The 21,608-nt window shown below is 41.7% G+C and overlaps 1 protein-coding gene across 1 annotated transcript; it reads left to right on the plus strand.

The window, feature by feature from the left end:
• Positions 1-219: 219 nt before the first annotated feature.
• On the plus strand, positions 220-21,000 carry gmps (guanine monophosphate synthase). Its single transcript, XM_084064780.1, has 16 exons — positions 220-479; positions 3,624-3,796; positions 6,671-6,785; positions 7,200-7,297; positions 8,324-8,427; positions 9,034-9,227; positions 10,734-10,899; positions 12,145-12,296; positions 12,450-12,623; positions 12,999-13,104; positions 13,220-13,335; positions 13,657-13,782; positions 16,547-16,662; positions 17,061-17,191; positions 17,730-17,902; positions 18,488-21,000. The coding sequence occupies exons 1-16, from the start codon at positions 450-452 to the stop codon at positions 18,587-18,589; spliced, it is 2,076 nt and encodes a 691-aa protein (XP_083920906.1). The 5' UTR covers positions 220-449; the 3' UTR covers positions 18,590-21,000.
• The last annotated feature ends 608 nt before the right edge of the window (positions 21,001-21,608 follow it).

Below are 21,608 nucleotides of genomic sequence, written 5' to 3' on the forward strand. Positions count from 1 at the left end.
ATTAAAGTGGACATCTGTATGGAAAATAAATACAAATAAAAGAAAAAGGAAAAAATCTCAGTTGTGTGTTAAGTGATGTAAAATAAAATTAAAATAAACACCGAATCCGTTCATTTTTAACAAATTCAATTAATGTCAGATCCACCCCACATTCACTTATTGCTCCACCCATGAAGCCGAAAAATACATAATCCCGAATTTTTGTTCCCACGCAAGTTCTCCTCCTCTATTAGCCGACGAGCGGACGGTGATTTACGGCAGACAGACAGTCAGACGTCTCTCCACCGACACACACAGCTCTGCTCTCCATTTGAAACAGTAGTCGGCGCGCTGACCCAAGAGCGTCTGTCTCACTGAGCTGTGTGTGTGTGATCAGATCAGGGACACCGAGGGACACAGAGAGAGAGAGAAAGATAGAGAGAGCTCATTCCACAACACTACAGTCATCCATGGCTCTGTGCAACGGAGATAGCAGCAAGGTCAGTGGAGAACCAGCTTTACTACAACATGGACTCACAGGGTGGGATGTGTCTGTGTGTGCGGCGCCGCTAAACGGGCTGACTTGATGTTAGGACTCGGGGGTGCCGGGTGGTGTTGTGTTGTGTTGTGTGGTCTAGTCTCCCCCCTGTTCATGATGGCCTGTGTGGGGGAAAGTTACAGAGTGTACCGTGCACCACCAGCACCATCCTGTTGCAGTGTGTCCCGTTAACATGTTGCTGCTGGTTAGGAGATGAGATGGCTGCTGCGCCGGGCCGGGTCGCGGATCAAGGCAATTGATCAGTGCCATCGTTTTACTTCACTTTGAGTGATCGCACTGTGCTGATGGGTCGTTGAGACTAACCGCTGTCTGCCTGTCTTTACAGCACCTCGTGGATGGTAGCATTGCTCGGCTAGCTTAGCAAGCAGCAGCACACAACACAGTACTGGCAGCTAACGAGCTAATGCTAAATACGGCTACACATTAAGAGTAAAAATAACAGGGATTCGCCAGTGATGTCATAAGAAGGCGTCGTCTAGTGGAAGTGATCCCTTTTGCCTTTGACTAGACCTAGACTTTGGGTTTGGGCATGTCATTTTAGGCCAAAATGAAAAATAATATTTATAAATATTATATTTACAAATATATTACATTTATAATAGAAACATGTGTATACAATTTCTGTTTGAAAATAGCAGATCTCCATGCTCTACTCGCGCTTAGGTAAGAGGCCCATGACACTACAAACGTCCCTGTTTGTGACATCACTGACCTATCCTAGGTATCCAATGTATCTTTATTCTAACACTAGTGACACTAAAAGCTAACTCGGCTAGCTAGACAAGAAGACAAAACAACCAACAGGATGTCATGGCACCTCATTTCAACACATACTCAAACTAACATTGTCCTTGATGTAGTGTTTATTGTGTTACAGTAAATAGCTGTGCGAATCAGTATTTACCAGTCGTGACTGTCCAGAGAGCTGCTGGCTGTCATGTCAGATAGTTTTGATTTATGTAGGTTACTACTGATCTCAGTGGTTCTCAACCTATGGGAAATCATTTGCATTTACTTTACTGAGGGAACCCAGGGGGGTCCCCAGATGACAGTGAAGTGACTTTTAAGACCTCAACAAAAATAAGGAAGAAAAGAAAAAGACCATTACTGCATATAAAATAATCAAACTATACTATAAAAAATGCTCAAACACTGGCCAAATTGTCAAATAATATAAGAAAGAGGCAAATATTGTGAATATAGCCAACGCAAGGCGTTGTGAGCTTGTAGATATGCTATATTCACAATATTTATCTGTGAAACTGAGTCAAACGAAATGTTATGCCTCAACTCCTACAATGCCAAGTGCTTGTCAGGATGGGGGGTCCCCAGTTCAAATGATTATTTTGGGGGGTCACGGCCGGAAAAGATTGAGAACTTATATCACCAGCCAATGTCTGACATTATACAATGTCTTACTGGCTGTTAGGTATCAAATCAGAGTCAGATTGTGATCCTGTTCCATCTGACAGCGGCGTTGATATTGATATATATATTCCAGTATGTACAACTGTCTTTTGGTGACAGTCAGTGAATCACAGGCGGCGTTTCATTTTCAATTTTCATTTACTTTCATTTATTCACTTTATTTGTGTCAGGTACAAAGTACATTTAATCTCAAGCAAATACAAAAGATGCCATGTAGCTATGTCTTATGTTTCTTGGTGAACAAACAGAAGTGTTTTTCTCAAACCACGTGGGTGCATGATATTGCTGTCCTTGCTGACCCTATGTACTCATACAGACTGACAAGCTATCATTCCCCTAACCCAGTGGTTCTCAAACCTTTTTAATTTCAAGGACCCCCATAACTCTGAGAGCGTACAAATGGACCCATTTGGAACCCCCTCAAGGAATCACGAGGGTCCCTGGACCACACTTTGTGACCCACTGCCATAACCCCCATTCATTCCCACACACAAATGCACACACACAACTTAAAAAGACTGGCTGTGAACAATTACCCTCTGCTAGGTCAGCTGAAGTGCTACGCAAGTTGGCCTCTCTAACAACCCTATGTGTCTTAATGGAAAGTTAATGTCATCACGACATGTGATTGTAGTGAGTGGCTGAATGGATGCAGCACGTTTCACGCGAGTCTGCTACTCAGTATTTGAGCTCACATGTCCATAATTGTGTTAGGTCATTTTGTTAATTCTGAGGATGGACAGCAGGCCCAAATGTCGTTTGATAAAACTTCATATGGAGAGTGTGCAACACCCCCCCCCCCCCTCTTTTTAAGGTCATTCCATTCTGTCACATTCCTCATGGCGAGGCCAAAGGTGAAGGGATATTATGGATGGGCTGAAGCCACCATCACAAATTGTAGACATGTCCTCGTTTGATTGAATACTTTATTAGACAGAAATGCAAACGGCACGGGTACAGTCATGATGCATTTGGGCTAAAAGGATAACGTAAAAAAGAGTAGAAAAGGGGGGGGGGGGGGGGGGGGGTGGATGAAGCTAGTGAATGCCATCACCTTTTCTATGGGAGAAGTGAGATTTACCTCTTCCTTTGGCCTCATGAAAGATGGATTTACAGGCCTGTTTTGAAGGAAACCTTTGATCCACATTTTTTAAGGGATGGTGTCAGGGCATTCCACACTTTGGTGGCAGTGCTGTAGAAAGAGAATTTGCCCATGTTTGTTCTATAGGTGGGAGTTACGAGATCACTTTGTTTTGGGAGGTCTGAAGCTTAGTCTTTAGTGACATTGAGATGTTGGAGAACCAAGAAGTGCAAGCATAGTCAAAGAGTGGCATTGAATTAAGCCTCCGGCAAGAGTCCTGAGAGCACGGAAATTCTGCCCCAAAATCTTGTTCTTTGATTACTTTTTTGATCACCTTTGATGCAATGCTTTCACCATGTTTTTCACCTATCAGTTTGTTGTCAAGAATACATCCCAAATAGTCGATCTACAAGCTCACGACGCATCGCACTGCAACATGTCATGAGCTTATAGATCGGCTATTATCGGTGTGTGACACCGGCATGCAATAAATAAATCTGACTTCATGCGTGTGATTGTACGTTTTCTGAAGCTTGTTGTTCTTTTTGAATACATATTTTCTGTGTGTGTCCACAGCTGGACATCAGCAGCGCGGAGCAGAATGGGTCATGCGAGGGGGCCGTGGTGATCCTGGACGCAGGGGCTCAGTATGGGAAGGTGATTGACAGACGGGTACGGGAGCTGTGTGTACGCTCTGAGATCCTGCCCTTGGAGACTCCTGCCTTCGCCATCAGAGAGCAGGGCTTCAGGTGAGAGTAGAAGTCGTTGCTGTCGGGACAGAAACCGCTTATCTCCATATATATAGTTTTTGTGTTTTTTCGTAAATTAACGCCCTACTTGATCATACTATAGTGTCACACAAAAGCATCAAAAGTAGCACATCCACAAGCTCGAAATGTGGCGCGAAGCATTTTCAGCTTGTAGATCTGCTTCTTTTTTCAGGATTTGAATCCTGAAAAGTAACAGTTTTGGACATGAGGTTTTCACCCGACAAAGACATACATCGTCACTGTCAGGCAGAAACCAGAAATGTCAAAAAACTTTGCTTTTCAGGAAATGGAACAAAATAGCCTACATTTTCAATGGATCCAATGTAGTTATTTAGTCACTAAGTACTACTTTTGATTGGTAAAGTATTTATAAAACCCATGAACAGACTTTTCCTCTTTTAACCTGACATCCATATAGGGTATGTCATTACAGATGATTTTTTTTTTAAATAGCAACAATAGACGTAGTAGATCGGCTATTTTAGCTACTTTTGCGCGACACTGATACGATGAAGTATGAAATGGGGCATTCATTTAATAACATAGAAATATGGAAATGCAAGGTTTCTGCCTGACAACAATATTAAAAAATATGTTTTCCTCCAGGATATTTAGTACCCGTATACAGTATGTAAGAGCCCTTCATAATGTAACATAATTACAATTGAACTCTTATTTCCTGCTTTTTCATGTGGTAACTGCATGAATTAATCAAGGCTGTCACAGTTTTTCCTTTCATTATTATACGGCACAAAGTGTCTGTCTCATTATGCTTTGCATAATTCTGGAAGTAGATCAAATCGGCACCATTGGGCACTATTTCGTTTTTTTTTATTTGTAATGATTATTTTTCTTGAATTAATCTCCTCAACTTCTCATAGTGTTTACATGATAACATATTTGATTTAATGAAACAATATGTTCCCAGCTGTTTCAATAGCGGCTAGATCTTGCAGTGCTTATGTAGGTTGTTAGATATTAAAGCAAATCCATCATATGGAATGCTGCTTAAGTTCTTCAACAAGTCCTATGTTGTTAAAGAAGGCTTTTTTTGCCTGCTGTGGCCATCAATAAAATTACAGCATTAAAACAGTTCTATAGGCCACTTCTGAATGACTGAAGTCAAAGACAATTTAGTTTGCTAGTTTACCAGTTAGAATTTGTTAGAATTTTATTAAAGCATTGAAGTAAATTGAGTGCTCCAGTCCAGTCTTTGGCCTCAGGCGTTCAGAAGAGGCCCATAGAAGTGATGTTTATCTTGTGTCCTTTCTGAGAGCAGACCTCCATTTGGAGATTGGCTGAAGCACAAGAGACCCTGTCAAAGATACAGCATTATTTGAGTATTTTTCTTTTAAAATTGCCAATCCTGGTTTCTTTATTGGGGTTTGTGCACATGACTTAATAGTTAATGACAGAGCAGACAGCCAGCAGGAAATATAAAGATATGCCCCTGCCATATATTTTACCATAACGTGATACCACATGTCTGTCAGTCATTGGCTGCTGCCACACATCTGACTGCAGTGTGCCCTTGGACATGGTGATTATATAGAGCAAGCTGGACAATGTGGTGTGAGTCAGCTCGTTGAGGTTCAGTACCCAGCATTGCCTGGGTTATTGTGTGGGTAAAATATTGTCTCTCCCGCACTCCTTCTCCCTCTGTCTCTCTCTATGTTCTGTGATGTCAGGCATGTCCATATTTTGGCCACACAGACACAACCACAACTTAATTTAGATGTGTAATTATCCAGATAATTGGTCTGTAGGATGGTTTTTAGAATGTAAATGTAAAAAGTGTCGGAACTCTTCAAGGTGTTGAGACATCATGACTAAAGCCTGATTTATACTATGTTGTGTGACACCGTTGCACAACGGAGTGTAAATTAAGCATTAGCTGTTAGAGAGTCTGACTGCCTAGTAGTTTAAAAGCTTCAGGTTTGGTCACCTAGTGCAGCGGACAAATAGCGTCTGGCGTCATCTGCTAGATATGTGTATTTTCAGCTGTAGTCGGACCTTGCAGAAGTGGCAGTTGACCTGACTGCAATTGGTGTTCATGGTCAAGTCAATCGATCGATGTACAATTGAATTTTAGTAGGAGAAAGGGAGAAACGCAAGATTTGCTTTCAACATGCGGCTGTTGATCAAGCCATCATGACTCAACGATACAGTACATTTCACATTTGATAGACTACTACACAAAACTATAACTTGGGAACGTATAGTATGTGCAACAAAACCTTACTGTATAGAATTACAGGTTTTCAAGACAATAATTGGATTGTTAAATGTCGTAGGCTGAGTTGCAGGCTGCTGAAAGCACATTTTTTGGGTATTATGGTGTTCGGTGGTTCACTGGACCACAGGCGGATGGCTTTTAAAGCATGCGTTGTTTCAAATTCAGTCACGGAAGCAACACAGGGGCGTCGTTCAGTAGGACGTCCCACACCTAAGACGTCTTCACGAGAAGAAGAATATGAAATGCCCTGTATAGTCTCAGCATATGAGCATTAGCCTTTTTCCAAAAGCATGACCTTAAGTATTCAAACATTTTCTGCTTTGGAGAAGGTAACAGAAACGTATGGTCTTCCTCTACACACTGGTATTTCACATTGACAACAAAAATAAACACACATGCAATAACAGACTGGTGAAACATCTTATTTATGAAGGAGCCCGTATGAACAATGCCTGTACTCTTTATAGAAGCTTTAGGAATATGTATACTGTTACCTGGCTCAAGAATACCTCTGCTCACTTCCAATTGTGTTTCAGGCCTTATACTACTTTTTTAAATCACCATCTTCTCTTTTCACTCCTTCTCTTATATCTCTTTACTCTCAACTCTCCCCTCAGAGCGATCATCATTTCTGGAGGTCCTGCCTCCGTTTATGCAGAAGACGCACCCAGGTTTGACCCAGCCATATTCACTATCGGGAAGCCTGTCTTAGGAATCTGCTATGGCATGCAGGTACACACACATCGCATCATTAAAAAAAAGAAAGAAAAATAATTATTTGTTTTTTATTTATTTAATAATCAAGGGAGTAGTTGAGAGCATATACCTGTTGTTACTTGCAAATGTCTGCATGGGGTAATTGATACGCTCACACCTGGAGGCTGTCCAATCACACTACAGTCTTGTACTGTTGTTGGTCACCGAGCAGCTATACTTGAACCCTTTTGAAGTTCCTAGCCGTGGTTAGTTTAGTTGTTTAGGGAGGGAGGTCTTTTCTCCACGGAGGATATCTTTTTCCATTCAGCTAAAGGAATCTGAACAGGCGACCCTCGAGTTACAAGCCTGCATGTCTTAATATCCAGGCTACTGCAGCAGTCACAGATCTGAGTGTGTGAGCGCTGAGAGTATCCTCTTGTCTGCTTCCAGATGATGAATAAAGTGTTTGGTGGCACAGTACACAGGAAGAGTGTCAGGGAGGATGGAGTGTTCAACATTGGACTGGACAACACCTGCTCTCTCTTCAGGTACAACGGTGATCAATGCAGATTATATGAAAATAAAGTACTATACTTTCACGTTCTTTGTCCTAACGTACTTTCTGTTAACTCATTGAGTGCCCAAATTATTTCTGGCTATTTCTGGCCAGTGCGATTTTAATTTTTAATTTTTTTCAAAGCAAAAAAAAGGGCTTTGGAACCGAGATACAGCCTTTTTCAGTTATAAGTTAAACAAGGAGTGGATGGAGCTGCAAATCTTCAGATAATGATATCTTTTTTTTTTTACTATTTACTATTCAAAAACACGTGATTGGCACGTTGCACCATAGCGGTGAAACACGCGAATGGCACTCAGTGCTATATTTGATTAAAATCTTTAAAATAAACTAATACTGTAGTTGAGTATCAATATTTGATACTCACTATGATTCCTAGTGGACCAGAGAGAGATGGAGAATAAATTGTAGAGTAGGTTTAGAGGCAGTTTGCTTGGCATGTCTTTGGCTTGTCCCTGTGCCATGCTCACTACATAACCTGCACACACATTCCACTGGACACAGATGTTCCACAGTTGACACAGACAGACACCACAGTCTAAAATAGGAACCCACATCTTTCTTGCCCTCACTCTCTCACACACAAATAGAACCTCCACAGGAATAAGTTATCCACATTATACCACCCACTTGTCTGACCTCCTTTAGACTTGCAAGCCAGTCTCTCTAAATGCTTTGCTAAACTAGAGACAATCTCCCAGCTTTCTGTGTTAAAACTGGGCAGGAACAATTGGAGAGATAGAAATAAAAAAAACCTGCATGGCAGAACCAATCCAAAGTCTTTAGGGCGATCCCTCGTATTGTGGCGGTGACCGGACTGGGTTTCAAAGCAGTAGGTGAAGGTTTAGGTTTGTTGGCGCACTTAGTGGCTCTACCAACCAACTACCAGACAGTTTGTTGGCAGAGATCTCAGATTGTTACTGCGAGACTAGACCTCTTTGTGTGTGTGTGTGTGTGTGTGTGTGTGTGTGTGTGTGTGTGGGGGGGGTCCGTCCAGAGGTCTGCAGAAAGAGGAGATGGTGCTTTTGACCCATGGAGACAGTGTGGACAAGGTGGCTGATGGCTTCAAGGTGGTGGCCCAGTCAGGGAACATCATTGCTGGTAAGACCCGGCCTGAGCAATGACAGACTTATCTATCAAAAAATATGGTACCCAGTATATTTAGTTTTAGAATAAGAATCGGCTTTATTGTCACATCACAGGTTTACAGAAGTAAGCAAGTGGGTGAAATTCGTAGTTCTATCGTATTGTTATTTCCATTGAAAAAAAGAAAGGGGGGAAGAAGGGTGGGGGGGGGGGGGGGGGGGGCAAGGGGGAAAAGGGATCAATCAAAGTAAACAAACAAATTACCTACATATATTTACACATAGTACCTGAGATAAGATTTAAAGGTGTGTGAGCATAGCAGCAGATGTATACTGTGCATGATATACTATGGACGTTAGTTACGGTGCTAGAAAACAGAAAAAAAAAGACAAAAGTCAGTGCGTTGTACATGGGATTAAGGTGCAAAATGTCTGACACTTTTAAGTCACTTTTAAGTGACTGACACTTTTAAGTCAAGTAGCAAGGACAAATCGTAAGTTTTAAGTGACGTAACAAGGACCAATCGTAAATTGAATAGCTTTGAACTTGCAATAAACATTGTTTGTTTAATGTTTTTGTTATTGATGATCCCCTCACCTGATAATTTTTTTTACCCACAAGGTATTGCCAATGAGCAGAAGAAGCTGTACGGAACACAGTTTCACCCGGAAGTAGATCTGACGGAGCGGGGAATGGAGATGCTGCGCAACTTCCTGTTTGAGATTGCAGGCTGCACCAGCAACTTCACTGTACAGAACCGCCAAGAGTCCTGCATCGCGGAGATCAAGGCGAAAGTAGACAAGTCTAAAGTACTGGTGAGGAGGAATTTGTATGTGGGTCAAAAAAGTATGCAGTCCAAGTACTTGTTGTTAAGCCACCATTACATAGAACCAAATCAAAGATATCTACATATTGTTGCTGTCGGGCATATTCTAACTTTTTGTGTTTTTTTCATAAATTAATGCCGTACTTGGTTATACTACAGTGTCACACAAAAGTAACAGATCCGCAAGCTTGAAACACGGTGCGAAGCGACACGTTTTGAGCGTTTAGATCTGCTACTTTTGCCGTTTTTGAATTTGAATCCTGAAAAGTAACAGTTTGGGACAGGTTTCCACCCGACAGATGATATATATGCACATAGCATAATCCATCTGAACAGTATATACATGAGATCATGATGAGGGGCATAAGGTTAGGCACAGAGGTGGTAGCACCTCGGTAGGTCAAAAGGCAAACACAGAAGAAAGCTGTGGTATAAATGCAGGGAGCAGCGGTGGTGGTGTGTGTGTGTGTGTGTGTTTGGGGGAGGGGAGATTAATTGGAGCAAATTAAACTCAAATTAAAAATCCTTCTCTGTTGGCTGAAAGCAGTTGCTCCAGTCCCCGAGCTCCTCCAAACTGGACTTCCTCTCATGGGAGGGAGAAAGGAGGGGGTATATATAATTTGGCCTCCTCTCCTAGTTAGACATTATTTTTGCATTACTATATTTCTTGTATGTTAGCGTATTGGATGATATAATTTTAATATCCCATCAAGAGGAATATATATTTCTATCAACATTACTGTGTATCTGTGTAAGAAGACAGAAATAGCCAGCAATCAGAAAAGATCCATTCGTCCATGACTTCTTCATGATTACAGAAATATCACCCGTAGAAGCAATTTTAAGATGGCTTTATCACCTGAAAGTATGAATTTTAAATAAAAATGCAATTCGATCATTCTAAGAAAATCTAACAACTGGACATATGCTTTCACAAATGGTTGACCATAATGTCAAATATATTGTGTATTGTAGTCAATGGGCTAAACCTACCAGGCCACTGTCCTTTAAAGTAGTAAAATCCTTTCACTGGTTATTTACTTTTGTGACCAATAGAATAAATCAATAATGCACCATAGTTTTCACCTGGTTAATCTTGTTTCATTCTGTATAGTGAATTTATTTTTGTGTAAGCGTTGTACTCTTGCCTGACGTATGCCTTTCAGTATGTCAGCTGATAATTGCTTTTACACTGTAACTTGTTGATGTGCATCCACACCCATTAACCCATTAAAACCAGGAAAGCATCCGTGTCATTTTAGATTTTTGCGTTGGCTGTTCAAAAATAGAAGATACAAATAGAAGATACAAACTCACAGCGTGTCACTTCGTGCTGCGCTGCGAGCTTGCACATCTGCTATTTTTGAACATTTTCAAAAAATCTTGAACGTGTGAGAACTACTGAATCAGAAGGCATTTGTAGAATCGGCCTCAGCAGACACATGGTTTACGTTTCGTTCAGCTCTCTGACCTGTGATTGTGATGACACGGACAGGTGCTGTTGAGCGGCGGCGTGGACTCCACGGTGTGCACAGCACTGCTGAACAAGGCTCTGAACAAGGACCAGGTGATAGCGGTTCACATCGATAACGGCTTCATGAGGAAGAGGGAGAGCCAGAGTGTGGAGGAGGCCCTCACCAAACTGGGCATCAAAGTCAGAGGTAGATAAAAATAAAGTGGTTATTTGTGGTTATTCTTATGTATTTAGTTAAATATTCTCAAAAAAAACATCAAATCTTAAGTGTCTCAAATTGGTTTGAACATGTTTGACATTTTTGACAAAATATCTGTCTAAACATTGGTAATCAGTGGTGTAGGACTCTCCAAAATGGGATCGGCATTGGTCCCAAAACTAGACAAGGTCATAGTGGTGGGTTTAACGGAGCCCAAGATGGCTATCACGTCTCAATGAAAACGTTTGCTGTGTATATTGGCCAGACCGATATCGGACGTTATTTGACTTTTTTGATGAGTCATGATTTTTAACCACTTTCAACCTGGGGTCCCTATTTTGGTCCATTTTTTTCAAAAGTTTTCAAGTGTTGAATGTGACTTGCTGTGAGCTTGCAGATTGGCAATTTCTGAAATATTTCAAATAGTGATTCAGTTTAGTTTGTGTTATATTAGAATGAAACTTAAATCAAATCTAAGTTTTTCTAATTGATTAGAAAATGTTGCATTTTTGACAAAATATTGGTTAAAACATTAGCAATCTCGGAACCCAGATTCAACTGAAAAAGGAAAAACAGCGACCTCTGTTCGTCCCTCCTCAGTTGACTCTGGGCCAATGCTAATGTGGGACCTGTGCGCACGGAAACAGGGTTTAAGTCTGCCTTCAGCGCTCCACTTCCGGGTGGTGCGACTATGATTTCATTCCCACTAACAATATTTCTACACGGAACACTAACACCACTTCTCCCAGAGAACATGGATCGTTTTGGTTATAAGCCCACTTGTTTCTATGATGAAAGAGTAAGTTCAAATGTGAATATCTTTCCGTGGTTTTGTCTGCTCCACGGACGCTATTGTTAAATTAGTTTCCGGTAGTTTCCAGTAGGGAAAGATCGACGGACACGTGAATCCCACCCACTACATTTGATTGGGTAACGCGCGGCCTGCTTCCTGATCTGAAGGCACGCCCACTCCCACACAATGTGTACACGTTAGGACGAAGCTTCAGGACAGATTCTCTCACGCAGTGCAGAATCTATTCTTGAGAGATTAAAACATTAGTAACCGGTTGTCTAGGACTCTGCAAAATCAGGATTGGCATTGGACCCAATAATCTGGCATCGGTCTCTAGTGCTGTGCTTGAAATTAGTTTCTGCATGCGTGTTCTGATCCGTTCATCCTTCTTTTTCTTCTGCCGCCTTTTTGACCATTGTGCTCTCTAAACATCTTTCCAGTGGTGAATGCAGCCCATACTTTCTATAATGGAACGACAACCCTGCCAATCTCAGAGGAGGACAGAACCCCACGGAAGCGAATCAGCAAGACGCTCAACATGACCACCTACCCTGAAGAGAAGAGGAAGATCATTGGAGACACCTTCGTCAAGGTGGGATTAGCCACTTGTTTATTTTTACCTGCTTGTGTCTGGTTGTTGTTGATTTATCCCTCATATTTACCACTTAATCTGTTTATCACACCTTACTTTTTGATTTACTTCCTGTATTGTCTAACTGGCTTCCTGGTTTGTTGACATCCCCAGGTGGCCAATGAGGTGATAGGAGAGCTCAACCTGAAGCCTGAAGACGTTCTCCTGGCTCAGGGTACTCTCAGGCCTGACCTTATCGAGAGCGCCTCGCACCTCGCCAGTGGCAAGGCTGAGCTCATCAAAACGCACCACAATGACACTGAGCTCATCCGCAAGCTCAGAGATGAGGTAACGCACGCATGCATGCATGCATGCATGCGCACACACACACACACACACGATCATACAAGCAAGCATATACACCAGAAATGGCTCAATAAAGATCTCTCAAATCCAGAATACATTGGTATGTATTCAAAGAGCCAGACTAGTACCGATCTACAAGTTCACAGATTGTAGATCAGCTATTTGTTAAAGAACCTTAGAAATGTTATTTTCACCTATAATGACATGACCAATATTGGGAGCCCAGGGTGAAAGTGTTTCAATAACCATGCTTTACACGCACAGTGACGAGGTGTTCACCACGTAATACTTCTCCTTTCTACTCTGACTCTGCGTTGTTAGTTGCATTGCTGAGCCCACTCCTTTGCCATCTTGCAGGGAAAAGTAATCGAGCCACTGAAGGACTTCCACAAAGATGAGGTTCGAGCGCTGGGGAGAGAGCTGGGTCTGCCAGAGGAAATCGTCTGTAGACACCCTTTCCCTGGTTAGTACTGCACACACTCACATGCAACCCAACGGTTGGGATTCTTCAAATCTGATTTTTCAGATATATCACAGTGCTTTGTAAAAAATATCCTCTCCCTCCCTCCCTTATGTAGGTCCTGGTCTGGCTATAAGGGTGATCTGTGCAGATGAGCCCTACGTCTGTAAGGACTTTACTGAGACCAACATTATCCTCAAAATCGTCTCGGACTTCTCCGCCAGTGTCAAAAAGGTCAGAACAGCTGCCCAGTGTGTTGGCCACGACATAGACGGCTCATGTTCGTCTGGAGTCCTGTGTTGCACATGTCCTTCTCCCCCTCTGATGGGACACAGTTAATATCGTGTCACAAGAACCATGTTTTATTCCATAGCTATCAGTTGTTCGATGGGACCATGACGTGCATGATGCATGTTGTTGGTCTGAGTGTAGTCAATTGATTTGTAAGAATTTATATAAAAGTATCTCATTTGCATACATTCAGTCTCATACATCAACTCTGTATCCCTCTCCTTAATGCATTTTTATCTCTCTTTTCTCTTTCCCTCCCTACAGCCCCATGTGTTGCTGCAGAGAGTCAGATCATGTATATCAGATGAGGAAGAGGAGAAACTCATGCAAATCACCAGCCTTCATTCACTCAATGCCTTCCTACTGCCCATCAAAACTGTCGGAGTCCAGGTAGCCCAAATGAACAAAGACTCTCTGTACATCAGTTATTCCCATCTCTGTAAATTAGTCTGTTCATCAGTTAAGATGTCATTAACTGGTAGTCTAATGATCTGGCGAGATCTAAATTAAATATAGAGGCTAAAACAGTTTTGAAACTATTTGGAGTTGGGGGGGGGGGGGGGGGGCGGGGGGGAAGCATTGCTGAACAATGCCCAGACTTTCGGGAGGTTGTTCATATTGATACGGTATCAGGATTGGTTTCCAAAGCTGGGCGTGGGTATGTTAAAGATTGTTTTCTCTGCTGTTCCAGCCCTTACATTGAATTTAGATATCCTCAGACGCATCGGTAGGCGAATATCTCTGAACGTGGTACTTGGTGAAACCAGCTTTTTTAAATCCAATCAATTTATGCATAAATACATCCGATCCATTGAGACAAGTGTCCGTTAATCCGCACACACTACTGTACACTTAGCCAACTTGTTTTTTCCATGTGGCCTATGTACGAAAGGAAAGCAAAGATGCTTTTAAAAATAGCCAGCTTTCACTTTGAAGATTGTGCCAACATATGCTCTGAATTGAAAGTAAGCAAATGGTTACTTGGAGGGAGAGAAAAATGAAAGCTGGCCTTGAGATCGAATGAAAGCAATGGACAACTGAAAGTGAATGAAATCAGACCAGACCAGCATAGCAGTCAGCTGTGTTTGTGTGTGGAGTGTTTTGCTTAGTTGAGACGTCTGCAGAGGTATGGGCAGACATAGGCAGATGTTTGTCTCCATCTTCTTCATAAGCATAGTTTAGTGGTAAACCACCACCCGACACACCCACTCACCCTGGCACCTCCTCCCTTCTCCACTTCACTTTCATTCTTTCTTCCTGTCTTCCAAAGAGCTTTAAAACTGCCATGGACAGTGGTGGAAGAAGTACTTTGTTTTCTTTTTTACTTAAGTAAAAGTAGCAATACCACAATGTAGAAGTTAAAGTCCTGTATTCAAAATGTAACTCCTACTACTAAGAGTACATAAGTATTGACATCAAAATATACTTAAAGTAACAAAGTAAAAGCACTGAAGTAGTTTTTTTAGTCGATCTCTGCTATTTTTGAAAAGACAAAGTATAAAATACGGCTTTTTGTAATCTAAATCTACAAAGGAAATTGTAACTAAAGTTTTCAATTAATTGTAGTGGAGTAGAAAGTATAATATTTGCCTCTAAGATGTGGCAGAGTATAAAGTATTGAAAATGGGCATGCTCAAGTAAAGTATCTCAAAATTGCAGTACTGTACTTAGTTACTTTCCACTAATTTGGTCATGGATAAACTTTTTTTCCCCCTTTTTGTTTCTCTCCACTCCTTTAACGGAAATGTGGTTTATTTGATTGCATCAGCGCTGCTCAGTCACAAACCATTTAAAAGAGGGTGAGTGAGCTTGACTTATACACTGTCCCACTATAGCTACAATAACAATAATGGTGACTACTTTGGTGATTCAGACACACCCACTCACCACAGCCAGCCGGTGTCATCATGGTGGGTGTGGCTCTGTTACTTCCTGTTTGAATCCACAGAGTGCTACATTTCCCCCAAACCTCGGACCTGGACGCAGCCAGGAGACTGTAGACAAACACCGTAAACGTATACCTCTGAGTTACATGTACTGTAGGTGGAAGAAACAAGACTAGATCAGTGACAACCAGCCAGGTTATTTCAGAAACCTATTTTCTCCATATCCTTTTCATGTTTTTAGCGGCGCTAGCCGCTCTATATATTAGCCCTCTATACCTGGCTTTTGCGTCAACGTTCTGATTGGTCAGGCTCGCCAAGGTTCTGATTGGTCAGGTCCGTCAACGTTCTGATTGGTCAGGTCCGTCAACGTTCTGATTGGTCACTATTCATGACATCACTATGTTACTATTCATGACATCACTATGATGTCATGAATATAGAATTAGATGTCTATATAAACAATGACTAAATAAACAATGAGTAATATCTAGAAATATTTAATAATTTCATTTTATTATTCATTTGGCTAAAGTCTCCTTCTAGGTATTTTGTCACATATCTATGACAAAATATATCAAAGGCGCCGCTACCTTCACACAGGTGTGATTTTTTTTTTGTGAGCGGTGCAACCGCTCCTATAAGAGGTTTTAGGACCCATCCGTGGTGAAAGTTTTTCTTTCCGTCGTGAAAATGTGTCTTTCGCTGTGACGCCATGCTGTGGAAAACACGCCCATAGGCTAAAAAGAAATCACACCCAGTGTGAAGTGCTGTGATTGGCTAGTGAGACACATGATGAAATTAACTTCAAACTTCGCAGACGCGCTGTGATTGGCTAGCGAGACGCATGATGAAATTAATAATAATGTAAAAAATGTAAGCACGTCATACTACAATGTCGAACTAAAAACTAAAGTGATAGTGAAAAGTACCAGTTTTGGACATACAAGGTTTCCACCCGACAGCGACAATATAGAACCCATTACATAGAAAGGGGTTTTGTGTGACGCTGTAGTATCAAGTAGGGAGTTAATTTACGAAAAAACACAAAAGCTAGAACATGGAGATGAGAGGTTGCTTCCCGACAACGACGATATGCCGACGTTGGGCATGTCCAGACAGACCCTTATGGGCATTTCGGTACGCTCACCACAGACACCTCACACCACATTTTTTAACTTAGTGCTACGGTACTTCACCATCTTTGACACCGTGTGTCCCAGTACTTCAATAGTCACCATCTTTGACACCTTGTGTCCCTTGCTCTTCAGGGAGACTGTCGGTCCTACAGTTATGTGTGTGGTATCACCTCTAAAGAGGATCCTCACTGGGACTCCCTCATGTTCCTTGCCAGACTCATCCCACGCATGTGCCACAGCATCAACAGGTAACGCATGCACAAACTCAACTCAGGAACGCTACTTTTTACATATTTATGCATATACACACTTTTTCGTTCTATCTACATATGCGTATCTATCAGTCTATCTCTCTCTCTATTACTGCCTTCAAGTGAAGGCAGTAATAGAGAGAGAATCATACTGAGCCTGTTTGTTTCCCCTTAAAACCCCTGTAACCCACGGTATAAGTTGAAGTTTGTGAAGATGTACACCGTACAGTATGGTTACAATTTTAAAAGCTCACTTTTGGAAGTTATTAGGTTTTAATCATTTCAGCTGTGTCCGATTACAAGATGACGGAACAGTGTTGCTTTTGAATTGGTACACCTACTGTAGCAATTTGTAAGCACCAACACACCTGTATCTCATCTCTCTCCTCTTCCAGAGTTGTGTATGTGTTTGGCTCCCATGTGAAGGAGCCCCCCACAGACATCACGCCAACCTTCCTGACCACGGGCGTACTGAGCACACTCAGACAGGCTGACTTTGTAGCCCACTCTATCCTGAGGGAGTCTGGTAAGGAAGTGTGTGTGCATTTGTGTGAAATGTTTTAAAGGGGGGACATGTCGAATTTAATGAAGCATCTTGTGACGCACAGAAGGATCTGGTGTGTTCAATTGCGTGCAAAATGTAGGATGGTGTTGCTCCCCGAGAATAGCCGATCTATAATCTCAACGTGTTGTACTGTTGTAGATGTTGGTTATGTCAAAGTTTATAATGAACAATGTTAAGAAGTCACCAAGCAGCACCCTTCAGTCCAGTGTTACTTTACTAAGTGTCCCCGGTACAACACCAATACTACAGTGGGGACTGAGGAGATGTACTTGTCAATGTAATTTAATGATTTGATCTCATAATGTATCATACAATCTGTGACATCTTGTTCTCTTTCACTCTCAATCCTGCCTATCTTTCATACTTATATTTTCTGCCAGAGCTGACTAATGAAGCAGCGATGCTCTAAAATGCTTTTGAACATAAACAAGTGCCTTCCGTTTCATAATCTGGGGATAATTCTCTTCTTACTTTTCTTTGACATGATCTCCCTCTCCAGGCTACTCTGGTAAAATCAGCCAGATGCCCATCATCTTGACCCCCCTGCACTTTGACCGTGACTCCCAGCAGAAGCAGCCGTCCTGCCGGCGCTCCGTGGTGGTCCGTACCTTCATCACCAGCGACTTCATGACGGGGATCGCTGCCACGCCTGGTCAACACATCCCCGAAGAGGTACTGGTGCTGTTTAGCCTCTCAACTCAACTGCCTTTAACTGACAGTTAGACATGGTGTACATTAGCCTGCTGTATGTTAGCCTTGCTATTACTTAGACGTCGTGGAACAGATTCTTGCAATCTAGGTGTTTTTACAGACCATTATTTTATAAGCCAACTAGATTACCTCCAAGTTAAGGTTGGCTGTCTGTCAAAGTGTGTTGAGGAAGTATGAAAAAAGATATAGTTTATTTTTACTCCATGTGTTGGGTGAATATTTATGTAGTAGTGCTTCTATTGGTGTTTTTTCACATTTTACTTCATGCATAACAATAAAGGATAATTCCTTTTAACAGGTCGTTCATGAAAGTCCTTGCGGTCTTGTTTCCAATGAGAACCTGTGAGCAATTAGGGGTTAAGAGTCTTGCTCAGGGACAAATTTCATTTCATCGACACATATGCTGTCCTGGCCGGGAATCGTACCTGCGGCAACCAGGGCCTCTGGCTCCCTTACCTAGGCGGGATCACTAACCACTCAGCTATGGCCGCCCAAAATCTCAGTGGGTTAACTAAAAACATGTGTGCTGTTTATCTGCTTCTGCAGGTGGTGCTAAAGATGGTGAGCGAAATAAAGAAAATCCCAGGCATCTCCAGAGTCATGTATGACCTGACCTCCAAACCACCTGGCACCACGGAGTGGGAGTAGAACCCCAAGAGAACCGCACGCACACGCACACGCGCACAGACACACACACCCACCCACCCACCCACCAACACGCACACATGCACACACACACACACACACACACACACACACACACACACACACACACACACACACACAGTCAACATAGATACCAGAGAGGGCTGGTGATCCCCTCTCCTCTTACCTTTACCAGGTTGTCTTTCCTCCTTACTACTCCTAACACACACACACACACACAGTCCCATGCACCCCCCCCCCCCCCCTTCACCCTTCCTCTCTTGAACATTCCCATGGAAGGCGGGCAGTACTGTGACCAGCGGGCGCACCAGGCCGCTACTACTCTGCTTCCCCTCCATATTTATATATATTTTTGGCAATGGGGTCTGATATTGTTGTTGGTTATTGATAGTATAATGACAATTCATTGTTATTATTTTTTTTCTTCTCATTCATGCGTGACAATGCATTTCTTTCTTGTCTCTGGTGGAAAAATTAACAGCTGCTTCCGGTTTTGAGGTTGGCCATTCGAAGGAGAAAAAAAAGCGTTTAGAAAGTGGACTTTAGTGCACGGCGTGCCTCAGGTTGTGTCATGAGATGAATTCATTCAGAAAACTAAATGGAAACATAATGTCATTGAAATGGATGAATGGCTTACCAGCAGTAAAAGAAAAACCCAGAAAAAACATCCGTCGCTTTTTGCCTTTCTTTTTTTTTCTGTCTCAACTTATATTTTTACTGTTATAGTTAAGGCTATTCTCAGCCTAAGACTGTTCTCCCTATATATAATATACAGTACATATATGTGTTCATTTTCCTACTGTATACTGTGTTAAGCGTGGCAGGGTCTACCTGTCCAAAAAGTAAACTAAAGAGAGAAACTATATGACCAATTAAACTATTTTTAGATTCTTTTTTTTTGCCAAATGTAGAATAAGCTGTGTTGATATATCAGTGGTTTCTGATCTAGTCCAAACTGGAGTTATTGGCAGGTGTTGCTACAGTATAGCTACAGTGAGCTGTGGTCCACCAGAGAATTACTTATTAACCACATGAACCCTAGCGTCCCTATTCTGGGTTGAACATTCGGCAAAAGTAGCAGATCTACAAGCTCATAAAATGCAACATGTTGTGAGCTCGTAATGGGCTGTTATCGGTGAAGATATTTAGTGTAGAGGGGGAAAAAACAGGGGGCCTAATATAGACCCCTGGGGGACTCTGGTCAACTAAGTATATAGGGTTTAAAAGTGGTTAAATATCACAATGTGCAGGATAACCTCCAAAATGGTGGGTGACCTTTTTGTGTGTGCCTGTTTTTTATTTTATTTTCTTGAGTTATTTTAAATGTGAACTGATCTGGACTTAATGCTCGCCTCCTGAAAGGCTGATTATAATTTGTTCCATATGCTGCAATATATATGCTTTTTATGAGAAACAAGAAAACAAGAGGACTGACTTAAAAATTAACAATTCTTAACTAGAGTAGAGTTGATAACTGTTGTATGCATTTGTCATTTTCATTGCCATTTGGCTGCTCCCATGTTGTGTGGGAGCAACGTTTTTGCACATTCTTAATTTCTTAACCCATTAAGCCTTGATGCTTCCTGACATAAAGGATAGTACATTCATTCTCCGTAGTGTCAACGGTCCAATTAAAAGGGTTCTGTCTGTTGTCACCTCCAGGAGACCAGACTAAAATGGGCCTCCAGAAAGGCATTACTGGTGTATTTGCTGTTCAAGCATACAGTATTTTCTAATCCCTCATCTCACTCCTGTCATTTAGTCCACAGCAGGTACACTGCAGAATCCTGAGTCTTAATTTAACTCTTGACAGTTTAAATGGTCCATTTGGTTAGATTTGTACACTCTTTGAGTTAGAAGAATGAACACTGAGGATTTTACTGGGCACAGTGCTCAGGTTTAACTGAGTTTTGTAATGTTTCTCCAGCCACCACATGGATCTAGTAAAGTCTCTGACTGCGGTCTCATGGTAAATTGATGCTTGGACACTTGTCGCTCCAAGCGTAAATTTGCCTCCATGCCTCCTGAACATACTTTATTGTCTTTGTGCCTCTCATCCATTTCCTTCATTTCAGTGGCAAAATCACTCAAAATCCAAAATGAAACTGTCCCTTAATTCGTCTAGTGTTTCCCCCCCTGTGTTGCCTTTTTATGTGTATGTGATGATACATGTCTCCATAGAAAACGGCTTGATATTAACAGACATTTAATTTTTTAGTTGGATTTGCAATATTGAGATAAGATTAAGTTATGCAATTATGTCTTTGTTTTTTGTTCAAATAATGCTCATCCTCCTTAGTAATGTGCCTCAAACCAAGCCACAGCATGCAGTTTCAACTATGATGACATTTGTATAATGAAAAATTGAGCTTTAATAAAGAAGTCCACATTGAGATCATTGTCTGGTTTCTCATTTCACCACAACAATTATAGTGAAGGCCTTCATTTGATTTCCTTAACCACTTAATACTTGACAAATGGAGAAATAAGCCACTCTACAAGCTCACAATGTGTTGCGATGCATTATCTTGTGAGCTTGTAGATCTACTATTTTCACTAGTGGGTAAGTATCAGTGGTCTGCAATACGCTATTTGAAATCAAGCTCTATATCCCACTATTTTATTTTTTCTGTGTACCTTGTTAATTGATTTCTTGCAGATCTCATCAATTACAAGCAGAAGGCTGTCATGTGCACTCAAAAGGATCACGAGAGCTCAGGGACCAGTCACATGATATACTGCAGGCCTATTCCCAGGCGTCATATTACGTGAGTGATGATCATGATAATCATTTAAATCTCCGAATATCGTAATGTTTCGGGTGATATGGGCATCTCCCTTTTGGTTTTAATTCATGTAAATGTAACAAATATGCATTGCCTGTTGTAAACAACCGTATTATCAGGTACTGTTTGTGTGTAATTAATTCGATTACGATGGGCACCTGCTTGTGCACCGTGCGTGCCTCTCATATACTGACTTGTCTCAGGAGAGGCCTCGG

This window comes from Gymnoscopelus microlampas (assembly GCF_963454915.1).
Source record: "Gymnoscopelus microlampas genome assembly, chromosome: 8".
In the NCBI taxonomy this organism is placed as follows: Eukaryota; Metazoa; Chordata; class Actinopteri; order Myctophiformes; family Myctophidae; genus Gymnoscopelus; species Gymnoscopelus microlampas.